General features: G+C 48.5%; 1 protein-coding gene across 1 annotated transcript in view; it reads right to left on the bottom strand.

The window, feature by feature from the left end:
• The window catches only part of LOC147710031 (uncharacterized), a 76070-nt gene extending 65679 nt beyond the window's left edge, over nt 1-10391 (bottom strand). Inside the window, exons 1-2 of the mRNA XM_086919310.1 lie at nt 8886-10391; nt 3172-3210 (exon numbers count right to left, since the gene is read on the bottom strand). Coding sequence (XP_086775436.1) covers nt 3172-3210; nt 8886-10391 — 1545 coding nt within the window. The remainder of the gene's footprint in view (nt 1-3171; nt 3211-8885) is intronic.
• Nucleotides 10392-13199: the final 2808 nt, after the last annotated feature.

Below are 13199 nucleotides of genomic sequence, written 5' to 3'. Positions count from 1 at the left end.
CCAGGCAGTGCCCTGGTCATTAGTCGATAAGGAGATGCTGAGATATATATGTCACAGGGTCAAGCTGGTCCAGTGCTGGCCCTTAGATTGAGAGGGAGTCAATAGCTCCTGGCCACTGGTTGCAGGAGATTTTTTTATTCCTGATCCTTAAAAGTAGGGGTATATAGCCCCAGGTGTCTAGGATTTGCATGGTCTTTACCTGGTTGCTAGAAATGGAGGGATTACAGGGCTCCAGGCTAGAGACAGGTGGGGCCCTTCCTGTCCTTTAAAGAGATAGCGCAGTGCAGAGGTTGTGCCGCTGCTGTCAGGTACATCCTTTACTGGTCAAAGAGAGAGGGGGGTACAGAGGTTGTGCCACTAGGGACAGGTGTGTCCTTTACTGGTCAAAGAGAGAGGGTGGTGCAGAGGCCGTGCCACTAGGGACAGGTGTGTCCTTTACTGGTCAAGGAGAGAGGGTGGTACAGAGGTCATACCACTAGGGACAGGTGCGTCCTTTACTGGTCAAAGAGAGAGGGTGGTGCAGAGGTTGTGCCACTAGGGACAGGTGCGTCCTTTACTGGTCAAAGAGAGAGGGTGGTGCAGAGGTTGTGCCACTAGGGACAGGTGCGTCCTTTACTGGTCAAAGAGAGAGGGTGGTGCAGAGGTCGTGCCACTAGGGACAGGTGTGTCCTTTTATGGTCAAAGAGAGGAGGTGGTGGAGAGCTCATGTCACTAGGAACAGGCGGGGTTGTTTCTTGTCATTACAGGGAGAGGGTGGTGCAGAGTTCGTGCCACAAGGGAAAGTGGGTCCTTTCCTGGTCACTAAATACAGAGGGCAGTCCAGAGCTCAGGCTAGGAACAGGTGGGTCTTTTCCTGGTCTTTAAAGAAAGATGGCCATACACAGCACGTACCACTAGACACAGGCGAGTCAGTTCCTGGTAAGAGAGAGGGTGGTCTAGTGTTCTTCAACCCTGTTTTTCTTTCTCCCCCCAATATATTTATGCAGAAGTCGATTAACGCATGACCCATCATGTCACCGTGACAAGAATGCTTTGCGCTTCCGCCAGCCAATCTCCTGTCTGGAAGTCTGGTTTTATTGTCAGTTTTGTCGTATTGGATTCCAGACCACCTGGTGACTATTTACTGCAAACTGACCTGTCCATGAGATGGCTTCCTCTGATTATTTTGGCCTACTCTCTTATAGGTAATTCACAATCTGAGTAGTCTGCAAGACCTTTAATGGAATACTTTTTATGTTTTAAGGCTTTTCTTTTTGAGAGAATTGAGGTAAAGTAATTTTACTATTCCCAACAGGTGTGCCTCAACACTGGCACATCTGCCTTATACTAATAAATTAGGACCCAGATCCTGTCTGTAATCATTGCAACCCTTATCCAACATTTCTCTACAGGGTCACACATGATGATTTTTACCCTATATCACCATTCTTGTATCTCATTTAGCCCTGATACAGGTAAAAACAATAGAAGATTGCTTATCTCCCAAAGCAGTGCCAATTTAGGGGCTTCTCTCACAGACAATACTTGGACCTTCCTTCTCTTGTCTTCACATCACCTCTATCTTTAGAAGTTTCATTGTCTCCCATATTCTTGAAAATAAAACAACATTCTAAATATACCCCCAAAGTAATATTGGCTATAGGTCTAACTAGACAACTTTCTGTGATATATCCCTAACCCCAAAACTCAACCCTCCTCCAAATCTTGCCAAACCTAGTTGGGGACCTCCAACCCCTTTATCCAAGCACCACTCACAGTTGTCCACGCTCTGCCACTTACCCCAATGAGTTTGATTCAAACCTGTTTTTGTATAATACTTTGTACAATATCCTGTTTTGTATAATAATTTGTGTAATACCCGCAATTACAGTTGTCCATAAACACTCTGCTATTGTTACTGCCCACTCAAATCTGAGTTTATACTTCATTTACGCACTGCCCTCATTTTAGCAGTAGATCCCCTCAAGTACTGTGAGAGGGAATACTATAGAGAAAATCCTTCTGGGATCAGTACTCTGGGGGAACTCAGTTCAAGTAGAAAACTTTACTCAAGAATCTACTGCATTTTTCCTTTAGAGATTCCTTGCTCTCCATTTCTAATTATGATCAGTAAGTTTTTTTCACTTTAAAATTATTTTTTTCAGCTCCAAAAATAGCTTATCTCATGCTTTATGCACTATCTCATAAATGAGACAATTATATAAGTTGATTAGCACAATTCCAGTGACACAAGTGTGACCACTGTTTATCTTATATATGTGTTGATTATTGCTGTAACCCTGAGGAAGCCCCAAGTCTGTGTGCATTAGAAGGGCGAAACACTTGTTGGCTGTGTAGTGCACCTTTTGCCTCACCTCCAGTGGAAGTCAAGAGGAGCATTTGATCAGACTAAGTACCATTCTACTTTTCTACCAATGAGCGTTTATGTTATTTAAGCAGGGACAATGTATACATTCATGATAGCTTAAGGAGCATAACTTACACAATATACAATATATAACTGGACTAGCTGTTTACTTTGCCTGTTGCTTTGCACCAATGAGAGGAACAATATATAGAAGACATTATGCTAGTTTTTAATTAGTGTCAGCAGCATCCCTTCATTCCTTTGATCTAGTCATTTCTGGGCTTGAGGGCACAACCGAGGCACAAGTGGGTGCAGCAAAAGACCACAGAATACTAAACATAAAGAATGGGCTACTACTAGGCAGACTTGGAGTAGAGACATCTTCTCTTTTCCATTAAAGGGGGAGGGGCTGCAGGTCACCAGACTTAGGCTAACTCCATCTTGGTGTTAAAGGTCAGGGGCACAGACCTGCATTCAATGGTGTGTCTTTCTTTAGATGGTTCAACCTCGGATGGATGATTCTTAAACATAATAAATATTTAGTGGCATTTGGATTAGGATAAAGTGTGTTTAGAGGGTGCTGAGTGGTCTAGTGGAGTACATAAATATGACGGCAAGGGGGTGGGTGATGGAGAAGCAGGAAGGTAAAAGGGTCTAAAAGCTGGGCCCTGAGAAAGGAGATGCCTGATTTGTTTCAAGGCGCTAGAAATGGAGGGAAGGTGTTCAATGAACCAGCGCCTAGGTGTGTTTGTAAAGACTTCAAGAAATGTGTCTAAAAGAAGTAGAAATGTCAAGAAATGAAAGGCATAAGAGGCTTAACTTACCGGCAGCTGCAGTTGTGGTATCTGGTATGGTTTGTCCAACTGTGGAGACAATAAGTTATGATTAGAACATTCAGGGGAGCTGGAACAATTTTCCCGGTGGGGGTTGCCATCAGTGTTACATCGCTGAAGTACTAGGGATAATGGCAAACCCCAGCATATCAGAAAGAACAATGATTGATAAATGAGCCACGCCTACTCAGCAGCAAAGTGGTAATGGTGTGGTATGTAGCTGGCAGTGCATTGTGGGGGCGGGCTGTGGGTGGACACTGACTGAAAATATATTATTAACGCATTGCGAGGCAGCACACTGGCATTTCCAGACAGCACATTTTCCATTGAAATGGCCACTACAATTCCACAGGCATACAGTTGTACTGGTAAAACTATACAGCGTACCCACGAGACTGTGTGGAAATTGGGTCTCAGCAAATTTTTACCCTGTGCCCAAGACCAAGGAAATGACCAACGAAAAGTGTGCTAATTTGTTTTAATCCTAATCAAATATTTGTTTCTGTCCCACATCAGCATTACAAAAACTGTGCTTCTTTCGTCCTTTGCTAAATGCTGATATATTTTGAAGTATTTGCACAGTTAATTTACAGATATTTAACTTGTGTTGTTTTACAATAAAGGCACCCTGCAGCCTTTCCTTTCACAGTCCCTGTACCCCAGCAATGTTGACACGTACTTGACTTTGCAATATTCTCTCAGATTGCAGTCAGAGAAAGAGAAGTCAAAAATGATCTCCATTTTGAATGAATAAGCACCATTGTGTGAGAAGGCAGGGCCTGACCTTTGCCCTCCAGCTTGAAATGCACAGTAAATGTGACAAGATTCAAACAATATCTAAAGACATTTTTTTTGCTCACTCATCTTCTGAAATCCCACATTGTGTATTTTGGGGATGCTGCGACACCCCCCCCCCGTACCCCTACTTCTAGCGCCTATGAGAGCATTACATCTGTGTAGGTGGACTCAAACCTCTGGCCAGAGGGAGCAGATGTGCAGGCACAAACAAACCTAATCCAAGAAAACTCCTAATGTGAACAAAATAGAGGCCAAAGGGCTATAGTAAGATGAGTAGTTTGAAGAAATTATAAAATAAAAATATCCTTTAAGAGCGGAATCTGACTCGCCGGTATTGTGCTTCACTTTTTGTGCTTAGCACGTCCCTCACAAAAAAAGTTTCAGAAAATATCATCAGGAGACCGGTTCATGCAGGAAATATCTCTCAGCAAGACATGTTCTAGGCGAACCCATCTCCAGCTGGAATGCACATTATCCATGCATGCCTAAAAAAGTTCCCTGAAATCGCAGAGATTGGGGAATTCCATGAGCTTTGCCCTGGCTTCTTAGGTCCTTCTGCGGCTCGGCTCTTTGCACAAGAGAGGCCGAGAGCATTAGAGGTGGAGGAAGCCTCAGCTGCAGTCTGTAAAGAGGACTCCACGTGAATCTGTATTACCAGTCCCTATTTATTGTAAGTTCGTGCTCCATCACTCTACGAGAGGGTGACAAGGCACCCCTTGAGTGAACCCCCTCGTGGGTCAGTCCCAGCGAACGACCTGTCAACATTCCAGAACGCTCAGCTGATGACAATAAGAGATGGGAGATGCACAGTGCTCGTAGAGACGGCACGAAACAGGAGGTGGGCAGCCCGGGGTCGCCGCAGTCCAGGTAAGTCGTTTTTCTTTACTTTTATGTCATTTATAAATATTTGTTTATATCGGGGTGGAGGCGGGTGCTAGCCAGCTCCGCTCAGCCATGGAGTGTGCAGAGATTTGCCTTCTCCGCGGAACTCGGAGGAGGCAACTCTCTGCACATTCCGCGCGCGAAGCAGAGGTCTCCGTCCGGCCTCACCCACGACTTCACTCCTTGAGCAGTGAAAAGCAGATGTATATGGTGAAAATAAGGCTTCACATTTTGGGCAAAAGCCTGAAAACGGTTACGGAATGCAGCACAGCTCCCAAAGAGGCTGCACTACACTGCGTAGCAGGGAGGGAGCATGAAAGAGCGACATTCACAGAGATATGGCCCTCTCCGCTCATCTCCCAAGTGCGGGCGCAGATTTCAGGTACTGAACGCCACGCACTTTCTCACATTCATTAGCACCATAGCACAAAGGTGTGTGTCTGGCATAGGTTTTGTACAGGAACGGTACCCTTTAAGTACAAAGTACTATGCCTAGACACGCTAAAAACTTTTCCTGCTTTGAACATGCAAAGTCGCAAAAGCAAGGAGAAATTAACCATGGGCAGAGAACTCCGCTCTGTTGGCGGACCTTGCAGATTTTTGCATACGCCACGTTACGCTGAGAACGAGAAGTTTATGCAAACTCTGACTATGTTCAGTGAGGATTATTTAAATTGTCCATCTGAGTGACCGCTCAGCAGGCATGCCATCAGCAGGCCAAAGGCAAGCCTGCCTGCTCAAGTCCGCACCCCAGGAAACTGCCTTGACATCGTCCATTCTGGGATGGCTCTCAGCACAGGGTCTTATTCCCAAAAATGTCTTCCACAGCTGGCCTACTCACATACCATTTTCTCCTCGTCTGTCTTCGCTGACCCAGACCTTAAACATGAGATGTTATCTTAAAACTGCAGAAAATATTCCCTGGCCAACAAAATAATTCCCCCAAAATGGCTGCCATTACCCAGCCATCGCATAAAGGGGAAACATTAAAAACACAACAGAAAGCAAAATATCATCAATCCCACCTCCGTGAGGGAGGATGGCAACCAGAACTGTGTCAGGGATGACGATGACTCTGAGTAATGAAGATTTCTGGTAAGTACAAAGGGCATTCTTCTGGGTAAGCTGTGCCATTCTTTTACTCACAATACTGCCACCCACTGGAATTTACATTGAAATGGCTGCAGCTCTTCTGACGCGTGAACACCCACATGTTTAAAGACTAAGCTGGTCCACCTGCCTTCTGGGTCTAGCACAGGGACACTCTAGTAGTAGATGTGTACTTTATAAGTCCCTCTATTCATTCATTCAAGATATATCTTCTATGAAACACTCTAAATTCACACATTATTTTTCTAGAAAATATGATTTGAGTGTTTTGTTTTATAACTGAAACTTTGAACAAAGTCATCACAGTCAGTGCTTAATTTGTAAATAACATATGTGGCAGGGGCCTGGTCAGGCGATCACTGCAGCTTGAGTCACCTATTGCTCCTGCTTCCTCTGTGAATCGCAGTATCAACACAACTACTTAACATCACACTCCTACAAGTGTGGCTATGCCATCTATTCCTAAAAATTCATAATAAAGGTTTGGGTGACAGGCATTAGTCATTGTTTAGGTGAATTGAATAAATAAACAACTGTTGTTGTCCTCATCTCTAAATTAGACAACAGTGCCAGCATTTGGCAGACTGTCACAAGTGTTGGTGTTGACAATTAAATGCCAGTGCCGAACACCGGAAAGCACTGGCTCAAATTAAGCACTGATGGTGTACCTGTAGTTTACAGAATACTTTGTTATATAATTCTTATCGTTTTCTGTTACATTGTGGAACCTAATGTAGAGTGCCCTGATATCCTCGGGTCTAGTCAGTGCTATATAAAACTCTTTAAATAAATAAATAACCCAATAAAGTGAACTTTAGGAAGCCAGTCTCTGAGCCTGATGAATTCTCGAAGGTTGAGACGTTATCTTTTTCATTTTCTCTTACAGTCCTCTTTACAATTTCCAGGGTGTTGGTTTATCACCCACCTGACTGCGCAACGTCATCCTTGCACGTTTTTGTAGACTATATGTCTGACTTTATTCTTTTTTTTATTTTTTTATTATTTTTATTGCAGAAAAGACCAGCATGGTATGCGATTTCTCCGCCGTCCCCTATGGGGGAGAGGCAATATGCATAGAAAACACTTCGTCACACAGCCGTTCAGCCCACACCCCGGAGGTTGGGCGGCGTTTGTAAAATGTATGTTGAAGGCACACCAGTTCAGCCGGTAGAGATAGTCTATATCACCGTAAACATCTGCTTTTGTGGTTTGGGCTTGAATCCCACTGAACCCTCAACTCCCCCTCCCTCCCCCCTTCAACTTGTAAACTGTATAGCCACTTGATACACCTTGGGTTGTTTCCAGGAGTCGTTGTTCACGCACATAGACCAATCTGACTACCACAATTCCCACTCCATCCCCTTCCTCCCCCCCCGCAACCGCTCATTTCAGCATTTCTGTTACCCCACGGGGTCTCATGTACCTGCGGTACCTCATTGTTGGGTGGCATAGTCAACACATGTCTTGGTATTTCACAGTTCACATTCCAATCCTCCTCTCCCTTCCAACTCCTTCCCTCATTGCCCTCCCTCTAGACCGTGATACTGCCTCCACTTGGCCCACACCCGTCGGAACTTTTTAGGACATCCCCTCGCTTTATAGGTCACCCTCTCCGCTGCCATGTAGAGGTCGAGCCCCCGTGTCCACTCCTCAAGGGTCGGCAATTCTGCTGCTCCCCAATATTTTGCTATGTCTCTCTTGGCGACTACTAGCGCTAGAACTAGAAAAATGAGCTGGGGTCGAGGCAGGTCCACTTCAGTGGTCAGGCCCAGTAGGGCTAGCTTAGGCTCCTAGGTGAGTTCCGCCCCCAAAACCTCCCCCAGCTCTGTAATGATGTCTGACCAGTAGTGTTGTATGTTTGTACATTGCCATAGGATGTGGTAGAAGTCCCCCTGCTGACTACCGCACTGTAAGCATGTAGCGTCTGCTATTTTCCCCATCCTGAGCAGTTTCACCCTATCAAAATATGTCCTATGTAGCATGTTGAACTGGATGAGGTGGAGCCTGGACTTGATCGCCACCTCCCGGGGGTGCATAAGGACCATCTCCCAGTCAATATCTTCCATCTCACCCACCTCTGCCTCCCACACTCCCCTCAGTCTCACTAGGTCGCCCAGCATATTATTAGTCAAGGTTTTATAGGTGAGGGAGACCGCTTTACCCAATATGTGCTCCTGGAGTAGTCTACCCTCTAGTGGCGCATACTCAGGTATGTCCGCGAGTTGTATCTTTTGTGCCCTCCAAGCATGTCTCAATTGCATGTATTTGAACAATTGTGAGTGGTGGAGACCAAATTCCGTCTTGAGAGCCTGGAATTCCTTCAATTCCCCCCTGTAGATCATGTCGCCTATGTGGGACATGCCAATGTCGTCCCATCGTTGGAAGCCCCTGAGCTTACCAAGTTCCGGGAGCCACTGGCAGTGCCACAACGGTGTTTGTCTGGTGAGCTTTCCCTCCCAGCCCATACGTTTGGTTGCTTGTCGCCACGCCTTAAGTGTGATTGACGTCGCCGGTAGCAGCGACTTCCCAATCTTTCCACCATATAAATAGTATAGTATGTTTCTGTTTGATAGCGTGTGTCTTTCAAGGATATATGTCGGGTGGTCCGCCGGGACATGGATCCAGTCGTTTATGGGCGTCAGGTGTTCCGCCCAGTAGTAGGCCTCCAAATTCGGTAGGGATATGCCCCCACTGTATTGGTGTCGTTGGAGAGTCTGTAGGGCTATTCGCGGCTGCTTTCCCAGCCATAGGAAGGTACGAAGATCTGCATGTATCTTCCGTATCGTATCAGTCGGGAGTGGGTAGTATTCATTCTGGAGTGCATAGAGGAACTTAGGCAGGGTGATCATTTTGTACATCGCTGCCCGGCCCAAGAGCGTGAGCGGTAGCCGTTTCCATCTGTCCATGTCACATACCGCATCACCCATGATTCTGTCAACATTTTTGGAGAAGGAGAGTTTCTCGTCCTGGGTGATATATATCCCCAAGTATAGAAAGCCCGTGGAGGTCGTGACCAGGCGTTCTGCGACGTTTCCCCATTGCTCCCTCCCCTGTGGATCGTATAGAACCGACTTGTGCCAATTGATGGTGTGGCCAGCTCGTGCACCAAAGCTGCCCAATTCCCGGAATAGTTCTGGCACTGTTATGTCGGGGTTGGTGATGTACAGGAGCACATCATCTGCGTAGAGTGATATATTTTCCTGTATCACTCCTGAGGTGTCTAGTGAGAAGCCGTGGATGTTTGGGTTCCGTCTGATGTTAATGGCCAGGATTTCAATGGTAAGTGTGAACAGTAGGGGGGATAGCGGGCATCCCTGGCGAGTGACCCGTTCGACCTTAAATTTGCGGGATAGTTTCCCGTTCACTCTCACTCGAGCTCTCGGGGCATGGTATAGGAGCCGTATCCAGCGGCAGATTGCCGGACCGAAGCCAAACCTCTGGAGCACCACCATATGGAAGGGCCTGTGCACCGCGTCAAATGCTTTTTCTGCGTCAAGGGAGAGGAACCAGTGTGGTTCGCTCCTGCCCTTGACCACCTGTAGCCAGTTGTGAGTGCTTCTAAGGTTTAGCTTCGTCGCCCTGTCCGGGAGAAATCCTGACTGGTCCATATGGACAAGGTCTGGGATCACCCCCCTCATGCGTGTTGCTAGGATGGTCGCTAACACCTTCACTTCGATATTAAGGAGGGAAATGGGGCGATATGATGCACAGTCCTCTTTAGGTTTGCCCTCTTTGTGGATCGGCACGATGGTGGCCAGCGCGAGGTCTGGTGGTAGCGCATTCTTCTGGAAAGATTCAGTAAGGAGATTTTTAAGTTGTCGCGTCAGGAGGTCTGACGTTTTTTTGAAGAATTCCGCAGGGAACCCGTTGGGGCCCGGCGTCTTGCCAGTTTTTAGTTTCGCTATGGCGTCTGCAATCTCGTCAAGCGTTATGTCGGCATCCAGGGCCGCACTGGCTTCAGGAGATAGGGCTGGCATCTCCGTTTGTTCCAGGTATTGTAGCGCCACAGCTACGTCTCCTAGGTCTCTAGCTGTGTAAAATTGTTCGTAGTGGGTCGCGAACGCCTCCGCTATCCCAGCGTCGGTGCAGCGCACATCACCATCACCCGTTTTGATTTGCTCTACCCACCGTGCATCTCTTTCCTTCCTGCTGAGCCAGGCCAAAAGCCTACCGGACTTATCCCCCACATCGTATAGACGATGAAGAGTCGCCAGCGACTGTGTCTTTGCCTCATTTGACACCATCTCCCTATATTTCCGTTGGGCATCCAGCAGGCGCCGCAACGTGTCCTCCCCCTTATGTGCCTGATAGTCCTCCTCCAGTGTCAGGATGGAGGCCTCCAAGGCCGCCACTTCCTCCTGCTGCCTCTGTCTCGCCTCTTTTAGTCTACCCTGTATTCTGTCTCTTAGTACTGGCTTCATCGCCTCCCAGAGGGTTATCTTAGAAGCAACAGACCCTTCATTTTCGGCTATGTACACTTTAATGTCCGCCCTGACGCCGCGGGCAAGGTCTGGGGATTGGATGTCCCATGCCGCCAGGCGCCATTCAGTTCTTCTCCTCCGTCTCGCCCCCCCCACTTTCGCGTATAGGGGCGAGTGGTCAGAAATACCCTTTGCCTTGTAGTCCACTACATCGACCGCCGTTAAGTGTTGCCTAGCCATAAAAAGATAGTCTAGTCTGGTGAAGACTTTGTGTGCCCCTGAGTAAAAGGAGTAGGCGGGTTGTGTGGGGTGTCGCCATCGCCATAAGTCTGTGAGTCCCAGTGTGGTCATCGTTTGTGCCAGAACTGTCTGTGATCCTCCTCTACGTATTTACCCCGTACGGTCCAGTTCGTCCGACATCACGTCATTGAAGTCAGCTCCCACTATCTGTATGGTGTCTGCCGTGTCGATGAGGAGTGACGTGATCGCTTGCAGTGTACGTGGTTGAAGCTTAGGCGGCGCATAGACCGACACTATAGTGTATCGCTGTCTCCTCCACGTCCCTTGAACCCCCACGTATGTGCCCTGTGGGTCGCTCCACGTGTGTGTGACGCAGAAAGGTGGTGACTTCTTAACCAGGATCGCTACTCCCCTCGAGTCCGAGGTGTACCCCGCGTGTGCCAGGGCTCTGAGCCTACCTCTCGCAATGAATGCACATTTGTCACCTTTAAGGGGAGTCTCCTGCAGGAGAACGACATCCGGTGCTAGCCTCTTAATATATGTGTTCACCAGGCCCCGTTTGACTTTCGACCCGAGGCCATTAACGTTCCACGTTAAAATGGATAATGCCTCTTCCTCCCCTGGTTGCGCTGTTAGTGTACCTGCCATCGTATGTGTTGATTCTCAGCTGTTAGCGGTGCGTACGGTGGGTGTGTCTGTGAAAGTGGCAGAGTATGTTTTCGTGCGTGTCCCCCAACTGTGGCTACCCCCCAACCTTGTCCCCCCCTCCCCCAACTCAAAATAACTCTGGTCCCCCTTGAACCCCCCCCCCCTCCCCACCACCCTCCCCTTCCAGGCTCATCCCAATATAGGACCGAGCTTTCAGCGGGAGACGGTCTGTCACCCACCCACTCCTCCCCTCAACTTAACTAGCCCTCACCTTTCACCCCAACTCGAAAGGCTGTGAGAGCACTAGGTCCAGTGTCGTTTCTAGCCCAATGTCTCAACCAGTTCAAGGAAAGAAAACATATACACTGGACATGGGAAAGACAACAAAACACAAGAGAGGACTGTCAACTTGCGTGTCTTCGTGCCTCCCGGCCGTCTTCTCTAGAATGCCACTCTGCAGTGTTCACGAGTGTGAGTCTTGCGTGGCGGAGTCAGTTCCACTCTGTTTGCCAGACGAGTCCCGTTCCAGATGGTGGATCTCCTTCTCCGGCGGGTGCATCGAGTCCCGTTCCTCATTGTGGTCCACCTCCTCAGGGTCTGATTCTCCATCTTCCTGTCGATCCTCGCCGTCTCCGTCTGAGAGTGCCGATTGTCGTGGGACCTGTCGCCGTGCGCCCGCCGTAGAGTATTCTCCCGGCGATTCCGATCGCCCTCTTCTGGCCCCCGCGGACGTGCCGGCTTGATATGGCGTCCCAGGAGTGCGGGAGTGCAGCCTCCTTGACTTCCGCCTTTGTGGTTTTGGGAGCCCCCAGCTGACTCTTTCTCTCAGTGACCTGTCCAATTCCTCGCGTCCTGCCGCCTCTCTGCTGTTGAGGATAGGCCTCTCCTCCAGCCACTGCCACGCGTCCTCAGGGTGTGTGAAGAAGATTGACTTGTCTTTGTAGAGAACCTTGAGTTTCGCTGGGAAGAGCAGCATGTAGGTGATCTTTAGTGTCCTCAGTTTTTCTTTCACCAGGTCGAAGGAACGACGCTGTTTCTGGACCTCCTGGCTATAGTCCGGGAAAATCATGATGTTGGTTTTTTCTAGCCGGATCTCCCCCATTTTCCTGGCCTCACGAAGAATTAGGTCCCTATCCGCAAAGTTCAGGAAACGTGCTATCACTGGTCTAGGTCTTGCACCTTCCGGGGGCTTCGCCAGCAGTGCCCTAATGGCTCTTTCAATTACGAAGCACGCCAAAAAGCGCGCCGTCGGGAAGGTCGTGGTCAGCGCCGAGACAACATTTATGGTATTTGTTCGCGCTTTAGAAATTTAGAAATAAATAAATAAATACACTTGTGAAGGAAGGCCGCCATATCGTTCCCTTCAATTCCTTCCCTAAAGCCCACAAAGCGTAGGTTGTTGCGGCGTGCCCTGTTTTCCGCATCATCCACCTTCCAAAGGAGTTGTTTGTGAGATGCTTGGAGTTCCACCATTTCTTTGCGGAGCGTGGTAAGAGAGTCTTCCGCCTCACCAATTCGTGTCTCAGTTTCCGTTACTCGCGCCAAAAGGTTCCTGAAATCCTGCCGGAGGAGGGTGACCTCGGATCCCACCTCGCCTATTTTAACTTCCAGCGCAGCTCTCGATTCCTGGATGTCGGATCTTGAGGCTTGAATGGCCGCTAGGAGTCTATCGGTGTCTGGCGAGCCTTCCTGAGCTGTGTTGGGGTGATCCCTTCCCGGGCGGGAAGTCGCGAAATTGTCCATAGGGCCTTGCTTCAGGGCTTTAGGAACAGGATCCTTCTTTCCCATGTTCGCCCGCGGACGAGGCGTATGGCTCTGTTGCCGGCGAGGTCCACTCCCCCGTGCGCTGGTTGATGCGGTCTGTATGCTGCTAGGGCTCGCGCGTGGCAGCCGCCAGAGTCCACTGTGTGTCCCAGGAGG

Source organism: Lissotriton vulgaris, chromosome 5 (genome assembly GCF_964263255.1).
Source record: "Lissotriton vulgaris chromosome 5, aLisVul1.2, whole genome shotgun sequence".
In the NCBI taxonomy this organism is placed as follows: Eukaryota; Metazoa; Chordata; class Amphibia; order Caudata; family Salamandridae; genus Lissotriton; species Lissotriton vulgaris.
Note: the sequence above shows the minus strand (reverse complement) of the source record. Positions and strands in the feature narration are given on the sequence as shown.